An 18691-nucleotide genomic window follows, 5' to 3' on the forward strand; every position below is an offset into this window, starting at 1 on the left:
TTGTGACAATTTTCTTACTCTTTTTTAAAACGAATTTTTAATATCAAATTTTCTTGATTTAAAAAATATGTACTAGAAAGTTGCTTTAAAATACAATAAGAAAGCCAGCCTAACTCACTGATATGACTGAAAGAAATTGTCGGCTTGATCTGAAGAAATAGCATACTTGACTGGAAGAACAAGCTGGCTTGGCTAGAAGAAGTAGTTGATTTGCTGATGATTTCTCTATGATTAAGACGAAGTTTACATGTAAGTGTATCTGTTCCCTTATGAATTTGATCAGTTCATCATGGACTTGAATCTTGTTGACTTAGCATGAAACTTAGTATTGTGGAAACAAGAGGAAAATGAGGCCATCCAAATATTCAGAAGAACAGCAGAGCTTGCGAAAACCAAAGTGATGAGGGAAAAGAAATGGAGATATCTGAAATTTATGTTTTAATTTAAAATTGTCATTTTGGAACTTAGCCGTTAGTGTTTATATTGCTGGAACTTAAACAGTTTCAGCTGCTACATTTATTGGCCACAACTCTATAACATAATAGTTGCCTTAAACTGGGGACAAATCCATCATGACCCATAATAACCTGCAATTGGTGATGATAAATTTACGTCTAAAGATACTAATGATTAAATTAAGTCGTGTAAGGCTTCGTTTGGGACAGTTTTCTTAATGCTTTCTAAAGCAGCATTTTAGTTAAAAATCTTCTAGAAATAGATATTTTTGCACTAAAAAGCTGTTTTAATAAGCAATGAGAAAGTTATCTCAAATGAAGCCTAAGTATAATATATCTTTTATTATGTATAGTACTCAGAAGCAACATATAGTTGAGGATTGAAGTAATCAGAACTATATATGGAGGAGAACTAAGGCTTCGTTTGAAACAGCTTTTTTCACTACTTCTTGAAGCAGTTTTTTTACTTTTGTACTAGAAAACTATTTTAAGAAGTAGTAAGAAAGCCATCCCAAACAAAGCATTAACTACACATGAAAGCTTAACTATATTTTTAGCTTATTTTGTTAATAAAATCAAGGGATTGTATTATCATTTAAATCAGAGCATGAAATAGACTATTAATGCTAAATCAAAGCTTGCAAACACTATACTCCACTGAGTTCCCATTGTGATACAAACTTGTAAGAAAATTTCCGTTCTTGTACTTCTCATTTCGTATGTATTCATTCACTTGTATTGGATTACCAAAGAAGATGGTTAAATAATGTGGATAGGATGCTACCAAATAAATCTGAGATTGGATAACACAAGCTCAAAGCAAATGCTTGTGGGTCCTTATAAAATTTGGGCAAACAACCTTCAAGTTGGATTATAATGCTTAAGATGTGTTATTTAAGAATTTAATCGATCAGTTTATGTTAGAGCTTAATCGATTCTTCTTCAAGGCTTTGTCTATGAGTTTATGAGCTGTTTGGTGCATTTAATATGGCTAAAATCTTCTTTTTAACTAAGGTTTATCATCAAATTACCTTCTTATTTAGTTTTTAATCTCATATATATATGAGGCTTAATTAGACAAAGGAAATATATGATTGCTAACAAATATCTTTTGGGTTAAGAAAACAAAACAGTAATCTTTGATGACTTATACGAGGTACACTAAGGTAACTATTGGATCTTGATTATGATAGAAAATACTTGAAGATCTCAAGAATTTCCTAGTAATCTTTGAAAAACAACGAGAATTCTCCAAAAAAATCCATATAAAATCAAGAAAAAAGTAGATAATTTGTATTATTTGATGAAATCGAAACGAAAAATAACAAGATACAACTGATCATCTATTCGAGAGGATGATCTACCTCTGCCAAATCTCTAGACGCTGCTAGAGCCCAAAGACCTAAGAGATCTCAAATTTCAGCCAAATTCAAGATGTCCTAACCCTAGGAAAACAAACTATTTAATGCATACAATCCAAAAGGAAATATCTAAACAGTGTCTACATTTAGGGCTGCAAACGAACCGAGCCGAGCCGAGTATGTGAGTGTTCAATATTTAATATTAGGTTGTTCACGTTTGGTTCATGTTTGTTCGAGCTTTATTGTTTGTGTTCATGTTTGGTTCATTTAAATTAATGAGTGTTCATGTTCGGTTCATGTTCAGTTCATGTTCGTTCGTTTAATGCTTATCGAGCTTTAAACAAACAAATATGAACGAGCTATAAACGAGCTCTACTTTTAGATGTTCATTAACTTAACAAAAGAGCTTTATCGAGCTTCCTAACAAACGATTACATCGAGCATGTTCGTGAACATATTTAACAAATTTTTTTAACTATCAAACAAACTCGTTCATGAACACATCTATGAACAAACACATTTATAATAAAAGCAATTGTTTATGTAACAAAGGCAATGTTTTATAAGCAAATATCACATTCACAGAATTTTCCTAACAACAACATTAATAAAGGCAATGATTTATAAATAAATAGTCATATAAAGCTACAATTACTTAGACATCAAGTTATTTTTGTCGAGCTTATTCACGAGTTCAAAATCGAACACGAATCGAGCTTCTTATCGAGCTTGTTCACGAACTTTAAATGATGTTGTTCACGAACATAAATGAGTCGAACGCATTAGTGTTCAAGTTTGTTTATTTAAGAATCGAGTATGTAAAATATTGTTCAAGTTTGTTTGTTTAGTTAATTAAACGATCACAAATGAGTTTTAATCGAACCGAACAATGAGTAGCTCGTCGAACGTTTGGTTCGCTTGCAGCCCTATCTACATTCAAAATTCCCTCCTAACTCCCTCAAAAGTCCTTCCTAAATAGCTCTTTTGGATTGGTCGGCTTGAGCGCTACGTACAGGAGGCGGAGAAATCCCGCCTCTGTTATGCGTGAGCCGGTCCTTACAGGACCGGTCTAACAGATTAGTCTAAATTTATCCTTCTCATCATAGTCTTTGAGCGTAAGGGTCACAATCAACATAAATTATGATCAAAATCAATATTCGTAAAGCAGCTTTTTAATACAAAATTTTAATTTTTGTACTAAAAAGCCGCTCTAATAAGCAGTAAGAAAACCATCCCAAACGAAGCCTCAATTTTGATTTATACAACTTCAAAATACGAAATCTTAACAGCCATGCAATTCAGAAAATGGTCGCAAAAGATTGGATGACATGCAACTTACAAATGCTTCTATAATTATTGTACCTGCAACATTAAGAGTCTGAGAGAGGTGTCTCATAATAATTTTCTCCCAAGCGTTCCTTACAGTAGTAATCTTATGTGGTGGCCATAAGAAGCATCGCTGAAATAAAAATTAAGAGAATGTTAATAGAACTTTGTCAAATAAATGGATATCATATAAGAAAAATTAAATTTTATATCAAATGTGTGAAGGCATCGTTCAAATCTTCAAGTTAAGCACAAGATAACATATGGTCACTAAAGCTTCCATAGAGAGTAAATTAAAATAGTTTGTGAATAAAATAATTAACGCCACCTTATTAATACTGTGATAGAGATCAAATAAGTGAAGTATTTGCAATTGTAATTATAAATGAATAACTAAAGTTATAAATTGTAACTCTTATGCACAAATTTAACAATAATATGTACATGTGTGTGTTAGTTTGTTGTGGAATTTGATTATGTCGATTAATCATGTTATACTGCTGCCTCAGGCCCCAATTCTATTGGTCGAGCTCGTCGGGGGGTTACAGGTGATCGTTCCCCTACTTGGGTTTGGGTGTACCTGAGCGCTGTAGTGCTTCATACCCTGACGCTGTCAGAGAGCACAACATTAATGCTCTAGACTTTGACGTTGTCAGGCAGATAAGAGATAGAGAGTTGAGTGTTGCGGCGCTGTGAGATAGGTTGAAAGATTTCTTTCTTGTTTTTCATCAAGCATTGCATTCCTTGGTGGTTTTTAAATGTTTTCTCTTTGTTTGTTCGTGTGAGAACAGCATAAGAAATAAGAGAGAAAAATATAGAGCAAGAGAGAAGAGATATCTACACTAATTCTCACAAAATTTTATAGTGAATTTCTTAGTGTGGTGTGGGTCCGTGGTTTTTTCTTGATTTTAGGTTTTTCCACATTAAATCTTGGTGTTCTTTATTTTTGCTACAATTTTTTAATTCTTGTTTGTTTGCTGCATGTTTCACTCCTCCCAACAATATATAAGTCGTGGGATTCATTCCCATTGGCTTTGTCCAAATCCCTGATTAGAGATGTGTACTCTGCCTCCTCCCCTGATATGAGGATCCTTGATGCTGCCTCGACCTCTAATCATTTTTTATTCAAACCAGTATAAAAGAAGAGAAATTAGTAATACAACTATATTAATCAAAAATCAAAATTTGAAGGACAAGATTAAATTATATGTAGGGATTGTCAATAGTCTACATGATGATCATTTATGTGGCAGACTATGTTCTTTCTACAAGGCAGTTGATTCAAACTTCTTGGTTTCTAATTGCACATATGTTGTGCTTATTTTTACTTCATATTCTCTCCATAATCAAGCCATCAATGCTTACTATCTCCTCAAGTACTCCCTCATGTACAGGAATTTTAGGAATATGAAGCTCCATTAATAGGGGTATATAAACTCTACCAGCTTGTTGTTGTTTCTTCATAATAACTACTTTGATCCATGAGATCATAGTCCAGAACAACACTTAAGGAGTCTTTATGCTGATCCTGATTAGGAAGGAAGTGATATTATTATTTGTTGTAGCTTTCTTGTTATATATGTATTGATTTGATAATGGATATGTACTCTAAAATGATACTAGGCTTTAATCTATATTGAGATATGGTTGTATAAGTATTTTAGGAAATAATCACAGTAACTTCTTAAGGAATCGTTTGGAATAGTTTTCTTATTGCTTTCTAGTAAAATTTTTTATTTTTTTTTTGAAAGCAATGACAAACAAAAAATGTAAAACACGTACAAATATATAAATTTAGTTCGAAGTAATAAAAGAAGTTTATTCACACACGAACATACATACAAATATATCGTATCTTTGTGACAAGAAAATCAAAAATAAAAGGAGCGAGTAGAGGATTAATATTCTTTAAATAGTCATGAAAAGTTGTTGTAAAAAAAGCTTAGACGGCAAACTGAGGGAAATAAGCTGTTTAAGGAGAGGGCGAACATAACAAAAGTGGAGGAAGTAGACATACATATTAGAATAATGTCGAAAGAAGAGTGTTAAAGGGTGAGAAGATTAGATATTTACCATCTCTAGATGCTAGAAGACCAAGCTCATTGGGGAGCATGAAGGAGAGGCTGAAGGTGAGTGAAAGACCAAAATGAAAAACTGAGGCCAAGAATTAAGTAAACAAAGATTTGAGACCAGTTGTAACAAATGATGAAAAGTCTTAAACTGTGAACAACTTATCATATTTTATTAAATATGAGTTTAATTAGGCTTTCAAACAAAAGAATTTGAGTTTGAAACCTTACATAAGAGATGCATGTTGCAATTAAATTCACTCTCAGGCTTCATTTGGGACGGCTTTTTTATTGCATTCTAAAACGGAGTTTTAGTACAAAAATAAAAAAATTTGTAGTAAAACTCCGTTTTAGAAAGCAATAAAAAATCTGTCCCAAACGAACCCTAAGTCTAAAAAAAAACATAATCTTAAAGAATATAACATTAATGATAAACTTATAATTATTATCTTGTTGTAATTTATATAACCTTCTAAACAATATTAAGCTATTATTTAATGAAATTATGATGGTTCATTCAAACCTCTAAGAACTTTAAAGATTCACAAATCTCAAAGCAAATTTATATAGATCTCATGGTAAGCACGAATACCCAATATCAACTATTCTATTTACAAGTTGGGCCATCAATCATGACCAAGGCTTCGTTCGGGACGTTTTTTTTTTTAATTTTGTACTAAAACTCCGTTTTAACTGTCCCAAACGAAGCCTAATAAGAGAGGCACTCTTCTATTTGTTCGAAATATAATCAACTTGAAAATAAATAACACATTTATTCTATGCATTTAAACTTTATATTATGTTAAATCATCATCATTATAAAATTTGGATGAACTTATAACAATTCACAAATAATAGAACCAAGTCTTATGATAATTACATGCCATTAAATTATTAAATAATTTTTAAATCCATTTGCCTGAACAGTTCACATAGGTAGGCTAAAATTCAACAACCCACTATTGTTTTGGCATATTTAAGAAGTTTGTATTTTAAATATCATCATTTCATTATCATATGGCTGTGAGAAGAATTTGTCTCCTAATTTTTTTTAATATCTGAAGAAAGAGACTGCTATGTTCTTTGGAAAAAAATTTGTCAGGATTTATATCTTAATGCAAAACTTATCAAAATAGACATCAAAGTTCTTAAGTTTATGCTGAGATTAGTGAATGCACTAATTTCAGTCTAAATCTTAGATCTTTGATGTCTATCATTATATATTTTACGGCAGAATATCTCGAGACAATTTTTTTCGTCAAATTTACATAGAACTATAGAGATTTCTCATAGGTTCAATTATCTTATTTTTAGCTTATTATTGAGAAAATTTTGCCGTATAATATTTTGATTTGAATTTAATCTCGATAAATTTTGTAATCATCAAATTTGTATATGAGTGTAATATATAAATTATGTTAGGGTGAATTTGAACACTCTTAAATTTATGCTGAGATTAGTACTTATATATGGTATTATAAACCATATGAATCATAATATAAATTCAAAGACATCATTAAGTTAGAAAATTCTTATATAATTTTTTTTTTTTGAAAAAAAGTCTAACATTATAAATAAATTTCATGAAGGGAAATTAGACATTAACACTTCAAATTTTATATATTTAAGTATAATATTTAAAAAAAATGCGTATCCTAACTAAAATTTCGATTGTGATGCTCATAAAAATGTTTCGATATTTAATATATAGGAAAACAATCTTGCACTAATCTCAAGGTAGGTCTAAGGGCTTTGAGCAAGGACCATTCTTTGAACAAGGAAATTATTCTATGCGAAGTCCAAACAGGAAGAATCATTCGGATTGATATATATTTATTGAGTATTTATAAAGACTCAACAAATATTTAGTAAATTAACAAATAATTACAAAATATACATCAAATACTCACAAAATATTCAGTAATACTCACAACTGAGTATTTGTTGAGTATTTACTGAATATTTGCAAATATGTAATATATAAATTTTTAGTAAATACACAACAAATCAGGACGACTCTGCACCTAATAATTTCTCCTTTTATCATGACATCTACATACATACCACTTTATTTATAATATCATATTTACATATCTAACACCTAAAACTTTAATATTACATGCATACCACCCTATATTATTTTAATATCAAATATACCACTTATATTTCTTTCCTACCACTCATATATTTCATTTCTACCACTCATATTTGATATGAAAATGAGCTATGAGTGGTATGTATGTAATATTAAAGTTTTAAATGTTAAATATGTAAATAGAATAGTATTAAGTGGTATGTATGTAAATCTCCCTTTATTTTTCTATTGCTAATCAAGTTAATTATTAAAGGCTTTATATATAATACAATTGCCACTAAATCAATGTGGGCCCGTACGGACGAAGAAAACAATGCATAGTTTCGCGCTGGAAATTTTTTTTTTTTATAAAGCGCGTTATTCTTCCTGGTTAGCTTCACGTTCGGTTCGCCGGAGAAGAGAAGCATGGCCGTGGTGGAGGCGGCCGGAGAGAAGGAGCAGAAGGTGATTTTGGTGGGTTTAACTAACTGCAAGGAAAGCTTCTACGCGCTGGATTGGACCCTCCGCCACCACTTCTCCGGCGAAGCCAAGCCTGGAGCCGCTGCTTCCAAGCTCGTCGTCGTCTACGCCAAACCTACCCCTTCCTCCGTCATCGGCTTCGGTGGCTTAGGTCTGTTTGCTTACACTCATCAAGATGAATAGATTATAACATTTATTTGATTAATTATTTATTATATATTTTTTGAAATAAATTCAACATTAAAAAAAAAAAAAACATATTGGTGTGATGCTCATATTCTTTGTAAGTTTTATTTGAGGAAGTATATTTTTTTATTTTTTAAAGCTCTTCTTTCAAAGATTTTTTTTTATTAACTACTTTTTCCCAAGAAAATAAAAAAAAAATTATTTCAAATAAAGAGTCAACTTAGAGTTTTTTTTGGACGGCTTTTTTCTGTTTCTTAAAAAAAAATATTAATATAAAAATTTTTAAATTAGAAATTATTGTACCAAAAACTATTTTAGAAAGCATTAAGAAAAAACTGTCATAAAGTAGCCTTAATATCCATTTAAGATAACTTTCTTCCTACTTTGCTTTTCAGATTCCAATCATCATTTTGTTTTACTATTATTTTTTGATGTTTTTTAGAAATTTTTTAATTGTGAAGTTTCTTTTTACAAATAAACCCTTAAACTTTCATGTTTTTTAATTTATAGAGTTTATTTCTCAATCACAATTTCAAGAATATTTTTTCCAAAAAAAAAAAAAAATTAAAGTCAAAAGTTTGAAATTGTGATGAAAATGTTATCTTTCAAACATACATTATTTTTTACTAGCGGCTTAGCTTACTTAAAAAAAATTTACTAAAACTGTTTCAAACAAAATTTTAAGATTTAGTTTGGAATTATTGCTTTTTAAGCAATTTTTTAGAGCACAAATTTTTTGAACCTAAAATTTTTGTTCTAAAAAGTTGCTTAAAAAATGACTAACGCAACAGAGTTATTTTTCTATTAGAAGCTCAAAAATAAATTAAAATTATTGAATTTTTCCTTGAAGGAGCCGTCGATATTCTGCCCTTCGTGGAGTCCAGTTTAAGCGAAATTGCTACGTCCGTAATTGCGGAGGCTCGGGAGCTCTGCGTTGCCAAAACGGTAGTGCTAATGATCAGCAGAAAAAATTACGCCAGAATTTTTCATTGAAAATTATTAGATTCTTTTTACTTAGTTTGAATTTTAATAATATTAAAATTATAATATTATGATTTTATTTTCAATGATAAAGAAAATAAAAATTTATTATTTTTTTTTGTAAATTTTGATACATAATAGTTATTTATGGCATTGGTGTTGATCAAGCACAGACCAGCGAAGTTGTCTATGAAGTGATAGAAGGAGATGCCTCTACTGTTCTTTGTGATGCTGTAGAGAAGTTTCAAGCTGATTTGCTAGTTTTGGGAAGCTATGGCTATCCATCAATTAAGAGGTCCGTTTTCTTTTTAAATATTTTGAAATCTTTTGTTGCCCAGCTCGTCTTTGTTGGTTGGGAGCTTTAGCTACAGACCGTTACAGACGCCTCGAACAAATTCTTAATCTTTTTTTAAGTCAAATCCATTTATTAAATCAGGTTGATTTATGTGCAGGACTGTGATTAGGAGTGTGAAAGACTACTGCGCTCACAATGCAAGGTGCAATGTGATGATAGTGAAGCAACCCATGCAAGAAAACTGATCTTTTCCTTCAATCAGATTATCAGATAGCTCAAGCAAACAACTCTGGTGATTGTAGAACTTATAGCACTTTTATACTCCAAAGCTTAGAAGCATAGAGAATGGAAATAAATTTGTAAGCTTTTTTTACTATATATTGTGTTCAACATCATCAATAAAAGTTTCTCTTATAAGAATAAAAACCTTCCCATTATGGATTTTGTTTCATTGTAAGCATTCTGACTTCTGAGTGAAGAAAACTGGAGCAAGCTAAATGATCATTTTTCAGTTGCGTGTCTCAAACAGAATCAATGACCTATAAAATTATGTATTTTAGGTTTCGTTCGGGACGGCTTTCTTACTGCTTCATAAAACAACTTTCTCGTAAAAAAAAATTGTATTTAAAAGATGTTTTAAGGAGTAAGAAAGCCATACTAATCTACCGTTGCTTAGCTTGGTTGGTGGGTGAGTACGGTTGAAAACACCTCTTAAGTAGGGCCCAATCAAGTGCAGGCTAAGAGGTTTCTGGGTTGGGTGCCTCTACTAGGTTAGTTGAGGATTAGTCACGCTATCATGCGCCCTTTCGGGGTAATAGCGAGTGGATAACCCGTTCCAAAAAAAAAAACCGTACTAAACGAAGCCTTAGACATTAGATTGATTATGAAAAAAGTGCAATACATGTTTTGATTGATTAGACATGTAATGCAAGGATTATAAAGCTCATTTTGCCAAAATTGAAAATCATTCTCCAAAATTTCTAGCACAATGAACCAAATGCATCTCAAAGTAAACCAATGATTATAAAATCATGTATCATGATCCTTTAAACACCTCAAGGAATCAAAATCCAAACAATTTCTATCACAAAATCAAATAAACAAGGACCTATAAGCCTAACAACTATGAAGTAGACATGAATAGTAAGCAAATATAAAGAAAATAGCAAGTAACATTGTTCAAACTCGAGACATATAGTTGGATAAATATTAGAACTCAAAAACCTCGAACTGCATGAAGTAGATCTTGCTTTTAGCACTTAACCTCCTTCAATCCATAAGCAAAATACAAGAAAGTTGGATCAGTAGCGCCCTCCTTGTAGTATGCTAAGACCAAACTGCCATCGTCATGCATACTCTCGCCAACAAAGCTGCTCAAACAAACAAAAAAAAAGTAATACAAAATATAATTTATGAAAAACCAGAGACACACTCAGACTAACATTAACACTTGAATGAAATTACATATGCAGATATGCTTGTAAATCAGAAAACAAACTTTGTATGTTGAAATACTTTCTATATTTTAATTGAGGCTATAAATTCAAGACATTGTCATTATCACAAGAATTGCCCTACTTTTACTTGGTTAAGAAGAAAACGTTCATAAGAAATTAAAACAATAGATCATATATGATTCAAACTGAAGCACTTAGGCCTCATTTGAGAATTGAGACAGCTTAGTTAGTGTCGTTTCCGTTCGAAACGCAAACAATAATTTCGATTGTTGTTTGGATGCATAACTTTCGTAAAAATGTGTTTTTCAAATCTCCATTATATTACCAATTTTCAAAACTTTTTGTTTTTGCTTCTCCGTTAGCAAAATGCAGTTTTGAAATAACCGTTTCTCACCCAAATTTTATAGGAGTTCTGCTACCAAACAAGACCTTAAACTAACCCTTAGATGCCGGGAATTTTTTTTTTTTTTTTTAACATTGGCAAATATAATAAATAAACTTATGGGGCTTCATAAAAGAAAGTTCAGTTTTTTACCTAACCAAAACAAAATTATGCTAGGAAAAAAACCAGTGATAATATACTCAAACTAACAAATACTACTCAAAACAAATAAGGAAGTCATAAATACTTACAATTGCAAGTCAGATAACTTTGAGAGTAAGAACTTAGTAGCACTCTCGATATGCTTCTTGAACAAATCCTGCTTCTCTTCTTCCAATTTTGGTGTTAAATTCTTAATATAACGTTTCATAAAAGTGACAAATTGCTTTTTGTCAAATGAAGGTTGTTCCTGTCATAAATGTTAGCAACATAAAAATCTGACTCATATATAAATATGGTTTAAATTTACCAAATGACTAAATTTAAAAGAATTTTGAAAACTCAGATGATGGAAACAACCTGCAAACGAAAAGTGTCTGCAATATCAACGACTTTGATGGCTTGATCGTCAACACCTTCATCTTCATCAGCACCGTCGGCTGAAGGATTTGCACCAATGTCCACGTTAAGAGCACCTTGAACAACCCACTGTTTATCCAAAAGAAATAATAATGTTCCGTATATATAAACCTCAATGTTGCTAATACAAAAAAGAAAAAAAGAATCACATTTTATTACCTTTCCTTGGACTTCCCATAACATCCCATTCTCAATTTCCTTATAAGGAAAAGAGTCTGACAAAAGTTCATCACCTAAATGATACAGGAACAATCATTATAAAAAAAATCAAATTAATATCATTAAGATAAGCAAAATAGATAACCATGTGTACTATCACAAGATGCTTTTATAATTTGTTAAAGAAAGCACTTAATATTCCATCTAGTTAACTACATGAACTAGAGTTAAGGAAAAATATGCTTTGAAAACTCTGAAATGAGCAGTGGTGGAATGAACAAGTAGCTGTGTCACCCTCTTGAGAAAAACTTTATGTGGTTATGAATAATATGAAAGTTTTATCCTTAAATTCTTCTACAATTACGTATATTATAGAAGCATTATAGCTCTCGTTTCTCTAGTTTTGAGAAAAAGCCTATGCAACTATACTTTATAAGTTCATCTCCAACCGACCTGCATATCACCGTATGTCATCCGCCATTCACTGCATTCAAACTCCAAATTTCACGTTAAAATTTGGTAGGTGAATAGTGCGACACCAATATTACCGTCAGACTATTCACCTACGCTAAAAAATTGGGTAGTCAAATTTGTCGAAGAAGAGCGCTAAAGAGGAGAAAAGCACACGAAAGAGGAGAGGGATTGTTACCTTTGCAGGAAACGCGCGAAAGAAAAAGGAAATGAAGTTCTATTAGAGATGAGTTACGACGTTTTGAAGTTTTACTGCATTTTAGAGTGGAAAATTTGTTTTTCGGTTGGAGATGCCCGAATACAATCTAATGAAAAGGTGGGAAAAGCATCATCATGTATAAGGCACAACCTCATATCCAAGTAGGCCATAAGACCCTGAAATTTTGCGAATCGCAATTGCAACAACCAACGAAATTTTCCTCAAACTTTCTTTCTAAATTGCTTCTCGAGTTTCACATTTCCCTAAACCCTAAAAACATAATTCTAATATGAGATAATCATAAAAAATCACTACAAGAACAAATCAAAGACAGGTTAGGGCGATCAACACCAGAAACAACACATGGGCATCAGATTATGACAGATTTAATTAATCCAAGGGGCGCTTTTTATAAGACAAAACCAAGTTTCTAGGGGAAACAAGCATAGCCCTACAATTATTATACTAGTATCCGCAAGGCTACGTTAACCCATACCAACCAAAGAAAAATAAAAAACCGAAAAGCAAATTCAATTGAAATTCCACTCAGTACACACAACTCATGAGTTCATATGATCAACGCACAGACTAAAATTAAGAAATAACCGTAAAGAAAAACCCTTAGGAAGCAGTTTACCAACAAAAACATAACCAAATCAAATTAAAAAAAAAAAGATGAAGATAACCGAAGTTCGAAGTTTACCAGTGAGGAGATCCTGGTAGACTAGCATTGTTCCTCGCAAAAAAGTATCAACAAGCGCAATTAATCAGAGAGATAGAAGAATACGAGGGAAGGCGTGAGACCAGGAGATGAAGAAGGAGAGACGAAACACCTCCAATTTATAGCAAAAAAATACCGACAGACTCAGAGGAGGTGTAGGGTTATTCCGCCTTTTTCGTAAATTTTATATATAAAAAAAAAAATCTCGAATCTTGCTTGGCAACCGTCGATCAATCGGCATATTCGGGTAACTGAATCGAGACGGTTTAGATCGGTTTTTTTTTTCTTCTGATTTTGTGCTGACACGCGGGTGGGTCAAAAAGAAATTTTTGGAAGTTTAAACTCGAAGTTAAATTCTGATCCATCCAGGCTTGTTGCTAAAAAAAAAAAAGAAGAAAATCAGGGCGGCCGCTAAAAAGGTTTTTTTTAGGAAAGTTAGCAAAAAAAAAAACAGTTTAAATAAAGTATATCGCTACTTTAATTGTGTCAATTTTAATATAAATTTACGGACTTCGAAACCTAACATAATATATTTTACATCAGGATATTTATACGTAATTTTTCATATTAAAAATATAAATAATTTTAAATTTTAAGTATTTTGAATTTCTTTTTAAATTAGTTCATATTTGTTTCACATTACATCAATCAATCTCCTTATGTCATAACTCAACTTGATAAGACTCACAAATTTGAAATATCCTATTATGTTGATTAACAACAGATAAATATGAGGATCTAAGTTTTAGAAAATTTTTAGAACGTTCCTTCAATTTTGAACTTTAAATTAAATAATAATCACATAACTACTAATAACTTTCAGTATATTGAATATCAACTCATCTACAAAAATCTTTTTTCATTTATCAATAAAATGAATATACAATAATTACACTACAATACATGATTGCAGAATAGAATGTAGATTATGGTCCTCCCACCATCATTGCATTATGGTCCTCCCACCAACATTGCATAAATATGATTGCAGAATATAATCTGTCAACCTTGGTGCACGATTATAATCCTTTAACAGTTGTCACTTGATTATGGTCCTCCCATCTTCATTGCCCGGCTACTATCCTTTGACCACCATATCCCAACTACAACCCTTTGAAATATAAATTTTTTTTTATTGGTGTCATTCTACTTCAAATTCTACTGACTTTCACCACTTACTATTGCTAATGATGTCAATGCAAGTCATTATTTATAAGATTGATGTATGCCATCGACACCAACTCTGACTCTAGATGTAAACACAAAATTTTGTACCTAACTTCTTTGCCTATGATTTCCTCTTGTCAAAGAAGTAGGAAAAAAAACAAGAAAATGATTTCTTGAAGATATCTCATACACCACATGGCTCTTCCAACTTCAACCACATAATATATTTTATATAGTATATGTTTACTTTGTTAAATCAATGCCTTCCTTAGAATAGTGACATCATTTGTAACCAATGCTAAACACTAGTGGAGTCATTTTAATTTGACCATACTTTATTTTTTTTTCTTTTAAAATTTTCAAATAAATTTCAATGTCCCTTATAATTCTGACCCTTATTTTGTATTTGTGTGAGCCATGGATATTCGTACAAATGCTAAAATGACAAACTCTCCATCTCTTTACTACTCTGAATGTTTTTGCATGCAACACATATAATGAAAGTAAATTATCAAAATTACTTTTAGTGCAATATTAGATGAAAATCCTTCTCTAACTCTATATTATATACATGTATAAGCCGAACCTTGTGTAAGTTAGTTTGGGAAATTTCGCACACTAAAAAAACAAACTTATAAGGGGGAAATTTTGAGTTTTTGCCTCTCCTGCTAAAAAACCTTTTTTCCCCTAACATGCCTACTTTTCTCCTCATTCCAATCGTGCAAGCTGCACCCCTCCCCATATGCCGCAAGGTACAAAACCCAAAAGCTCCTCTTGTTGCCCAACGACCAATCGGCTCTAACGGGGTTCCATTCATTCTTGCGAGCCTATGAAAACTCTTCAATTGAACCCTCCTCTTCTTCCTACTTCTCTTAATAATCATCCTCCTCTTCAGGCTCTGATGGCTAATAGAATCTCTAACAACCAATCACATTTGGCTTGGTGTTTCCTGTTATAGAACCATCAAGCTTTGGATATTAGAAAGGTTAGTTTCTTCTCTCTCTCATAGGATATGATAGTTCTTCAAAGTGGATATTGTTTGTATGTGTGAGGGGATTCTATGTACAAAAAAAATTCAAAAAATCTCCATACTAAATTTGTTTTTTATTGAAATTGTATATTCATTCTCTCCTTCTCGTGTAGTTTCCAATTTTGGCTACTATTAAATTATTGTTTGAAAGGTTCTTGCAATTTTTGCATTAAAAGTGATGATTGTTGACCTTATTTTCAGCTAAACCCTTGGTCAAAGGATTTTGCTTGGTCAAATTGACTAAGTTAGACCCTGAGACCACCTCCCTTGAATTCAGTGGGTCAAGCCTAGTCTGCTGAGCACATACCCAGTCTCAAACCTATTAACCTTTCAATTTCAAATCCATTCCAAGCTTCCTTGGCTCAATCTCATGCCTCCATTGGGTTCCATGGGTCAAACCAAGTTTATTGAGCTCAAACCCATGCCCTGGGTCAACCCAAGTTGACATATTAAGCCCTAATGAGCCTAAATTCAATTCAAATTAACTCTATTCATGCCTTGGACTCAACCCCCTACATCTTGAGTTTAATTGACCATGTTGATCAAGTCAACCCTTGACTTCGTCAACCCAAGTCAACCCTTAGGTCAATTTGACCTATTTGGGTCATATTAAGCCTAATTAATCCATTTAATTCATTTCAATCAATGCCTTGACCTAAATCCCAGCCAATTGAGCCAAATTCCCTCTTAATTCACCCTAGATGTGATCTAGACTTTCCATTGAATGTTTAGGGATTAAATAGGGAGTTTAGGGTTTGTGTAGAGGGACTTTTGGATTGTTTCTCACTCTAAGCCCTCTTAAGCTGAGATCTTTTGTGCTTGAGCTCCCACACCTTCCCTCCACCTCCTCCAAGTCAAGCCTCATCGGTTTAAGCCGCTAGCGAGGTGATCTCCAATGAACATAAGCCAAATAACTTCCAAAGCGGATTCCTATTGATCAAAAGCGTTTGAGACTTCGATTCCTTCTACAACTGGGACCATGGACAATCAACAAGTGCAACAAGCCCAATATCTACTAAATCCATCCATTTGATTGAGGTAAAACCCTAACCCTAGGTTATAACATCTAGAGTCAAAATAGGTTTACACATAGTGCGTTTTAGATCGTGAAAACAGTCCCCCACGAATGCACAAATGATCTTCATGCATGTAATCTACTTTTAAAATTTCATTTGATTTGGTTGATCTAATTGTGAGAATAAGACGATTATCATTTTAGGGTTTCATATTAACATGCTTTCGAGTCATGCAACATATGGACCATTGATGCTTTGATAACCAGTGTAGATCTTACCATACCGCGGGCGCTCTCTGACCGTAGAATGCTCCCGTTGCCTGGATCTTGGTCCGATGCCATATGGACCATTTGTTCAGAACCGCAGGAGATGGAATGGTTGCGGCGGGATGCTAGCTCGGTTAAGTTAAAATTGCATGGGTCCCGCCACCGTATCAATCATGCGACAATGATTGTGCAGCGGCGCAATCATTGCATTGCCAATGATTGACGCCGCCGCCAGCGATTTAAACCTCAAGTCCGGAGCCGCCACGTTGGTATCCCGCTGCCCTTTTCTTTTACTTTTTTTAAATTATTAATCCTTTTTTTTATCTATTTTTATTTAGAAATATTTATATTTTTTCAAATTAAAAATATTAATATAATATATCATTATTTTTAAAAAGTTAAACTCTTTAATTTAAAATTAATTTTAATTAAAAATAAGAAGAAATTTAATTTATCTTGCAAAGTTATATCCAACAGATTTTTTTATGGTTGATCTTATATCTCTTGAATATCAGCTATATATTTGTATTATTAATATGCATACCAAGCGTCAAGTTCATATCTTTGACTAGAATTGATGTTCTTGCAAAATATATTATAAATGCAAAAAAGAATATTGTGTATCCCTTGATTTATAAACTTGATATGTCATCAAAAAATTATCTTGACCGGACACGAATCTCGAGGCAAAATCAAGTTGGAAACTTCAAAAATTAAATATGGGATCATCTAGACTCTGATTTTAGTAAACTTATAGTCGAACTGAGCGCCTCGGAAATACGAACCCAATGACACCAAATTCAACTCAATCCGAGTCCAAATGGGTCCAAATCAAAGACCCGAAGCATATTTGAAAGGTTCAATCCATAATTTGGATTACGAAACATTTTCCAAATCTGACATTCTTATAGTCAAATCGAGCGGCTTGATGAGTCGAATCCAATGAAATCAATATCGCCAAATTCCAATATCATTAAGACCTTCAAATGTCTGACGAACGGTTCACTATCAAGGGATTCAATATCGACCGTCCATCTAATCCACTCCACATTTGCCCTTGATCCTCCCCCTATTTATGGGTCATGCCACTCTAAGAAAATTATAAATAGCCCCTCATTTCTCTTAAGAGGGGTTCCAAGCAAGAATAAGAAGAGAAGACGAAGAAGAGAAGAAGAATATGATGGAAGAAACTTCTCCTCAACCACCGCCGATATTCTGCCAGACGCCAGAATTCTACTTGACTTCCACGTGACGACGAAATTCAGCCCAAGTAACGCCGGAGTTCGCCCGACGCCGAAACTCCGCCCAAATGACGCCAGAATTCTGTCCGACTTTCAAACAATGCAGGAATTTTGCCTGGTCTCCAAGTGATGCCGGAACTCTGCCCAACATTGTAATTGGATTTCAATCCAGAAGTGATTCATTGTAATATGATCATCCTAACTTTTACGGATGTGTCAGCCTCTTGTATCTCAAGCAAATATTAGTGAAATATTCTCAACTAGGCGTGGCCCCGTGGTTTTTTTCCTTTCCAGGGTTTTCTACGTAAAAATCTTGGTGTTCTTTTATCTTCTGCTTGTGTGCTGAATATCAGTACAACGCTAAGACGAATATTTTCTAACTCTATCGCAGCGTATATTCTAGCCCACAACAAAACTTATTGTTTTAATACTAACTTTATAAATTGTTACTGCTATAGTAGAGAGAGTTTTTTTTTATTAAAAATTATTTAGCATTGATTGCCTAACAAAATGGGTGATGATTGATTCAATGATTGTCTAATGCCATACATTGTGTATGAAGTATTTGACTATATTTTCAATGAAGCCATTATGCAACTTTATTAGAACATCTAAAGTACTATGTAAAAATTGTAATTATTTTTTAATTCATAAATTATAATGAAATATAAGACTTTGCTTAAAATTTTAGCTTATATATATTTTAAAAATTTTTATATAATGAATTTGCACACCCTAAAATTAAGGATGGTTGTGCCCCCCTGCATGCATGCCCA

General features: G+C 32.6%; 2 protein-coding genes across 2 annotated transcripts; one reads left to right on the forward strand and one right to left on the reverse strand.

The window, feature by feature from the left end:
* The first annotated feature begins 7711 nt into the window (after nucleotides 1-7711).
* LOC110104400 lies at nucleotides 7712-8944 on the forward strand. The gene is made up of 2 exons (XM_028697221.1): nucleotides 7712-7916; nucleotides 8802-8944. Exons 1-2 carry the CDS (start codon nucleotides 7712-7714, stop codon nucleotides 8942-8944), a joined length of 348 nt encoding a protein of 115 aa, XP_028553054.1.
* A 1272-nt stretch (nucleotides 8945-10216) lies between these two features.
* LOC110104396 (translationally-controlled tumor protein homolog) lies at nucleotides 10217-13357 on the reverse strand. Its single transcript, XM_020833479.2, has 5 exons — nucleotides 13178-13357; nucleotides 11805-11878; nucleotides 11586-11714; nucleotides 11318-11475; nucleotides 10217-10597 (listed from the first exon to the last, which is right to left on the reverse strand). Exons 1-5 carry the CDS (start codon nucleotides 13203-13205, stop codon nucleotides 10480-10482), a joined length of 507 nt encoding a protein of 168 aa, XP_020689138.1. The 5' UTR covers nucleotides 13206-13357; the 3' UTR covers nucleotides 10217-10479.
* Between the last annotated feature and the right edge of the window lie 5334 nt (nucleotides 13358-18691).

The sequence above is a fragment of the Dendrobium catenatum genome, unplaced genomic scaffold, assembly GCF_001605985.2.
Source record: "Dendrobium catenatum unplaced genomic scaffold, ASM160598v2 fragScaff_scaffold_104, whole genome shotgun sequence".
Lineage (NCBI taxonomy): Eukaryota > Viridiplantae > Streptophyta > Magnoliopsida > Asparagales > Orchidaceae > Dendrobium > Dendrobium catenatum.

Bases quoted from the DNA above. Each gene is read 5' to 3' on its own strand.
- LOC110104400 (XM_028697221.1), top strand. From the start codon at position 7,712: ATGGCCGTGGTGGAGGCGGCCGGAGAGAAGGAGCAGAAGGTGATTTTG. The intron at 7,917-8,801 runs GTCTGTTTGCTT...TTTTCCTTGAAG, and splicing joins CATCGGCTTCGGTGGCTTAG to GAGCCGTCGATATTCTGCCC.
- LOC110104396 (XM_020833479.2), bottom strand. From the start codon at position 13,205: ATGCTAGTCTACCAGGATCTCCTCACTG. The intron at 11,879-13,177 runs GTAAACTTCGAA...TGTATCATTTAG, and splicing joins CTACCAGGATCTCCTCACTG to GTGATGAACTTTTGTCAGAC. The intron at 11,476-11,585 runs GTTGTTTCCATC...CATTTATGACAG, and splicing joins CAGACACTTTTCGTTTGCAG to GAACAACCTTCATTTGACAA.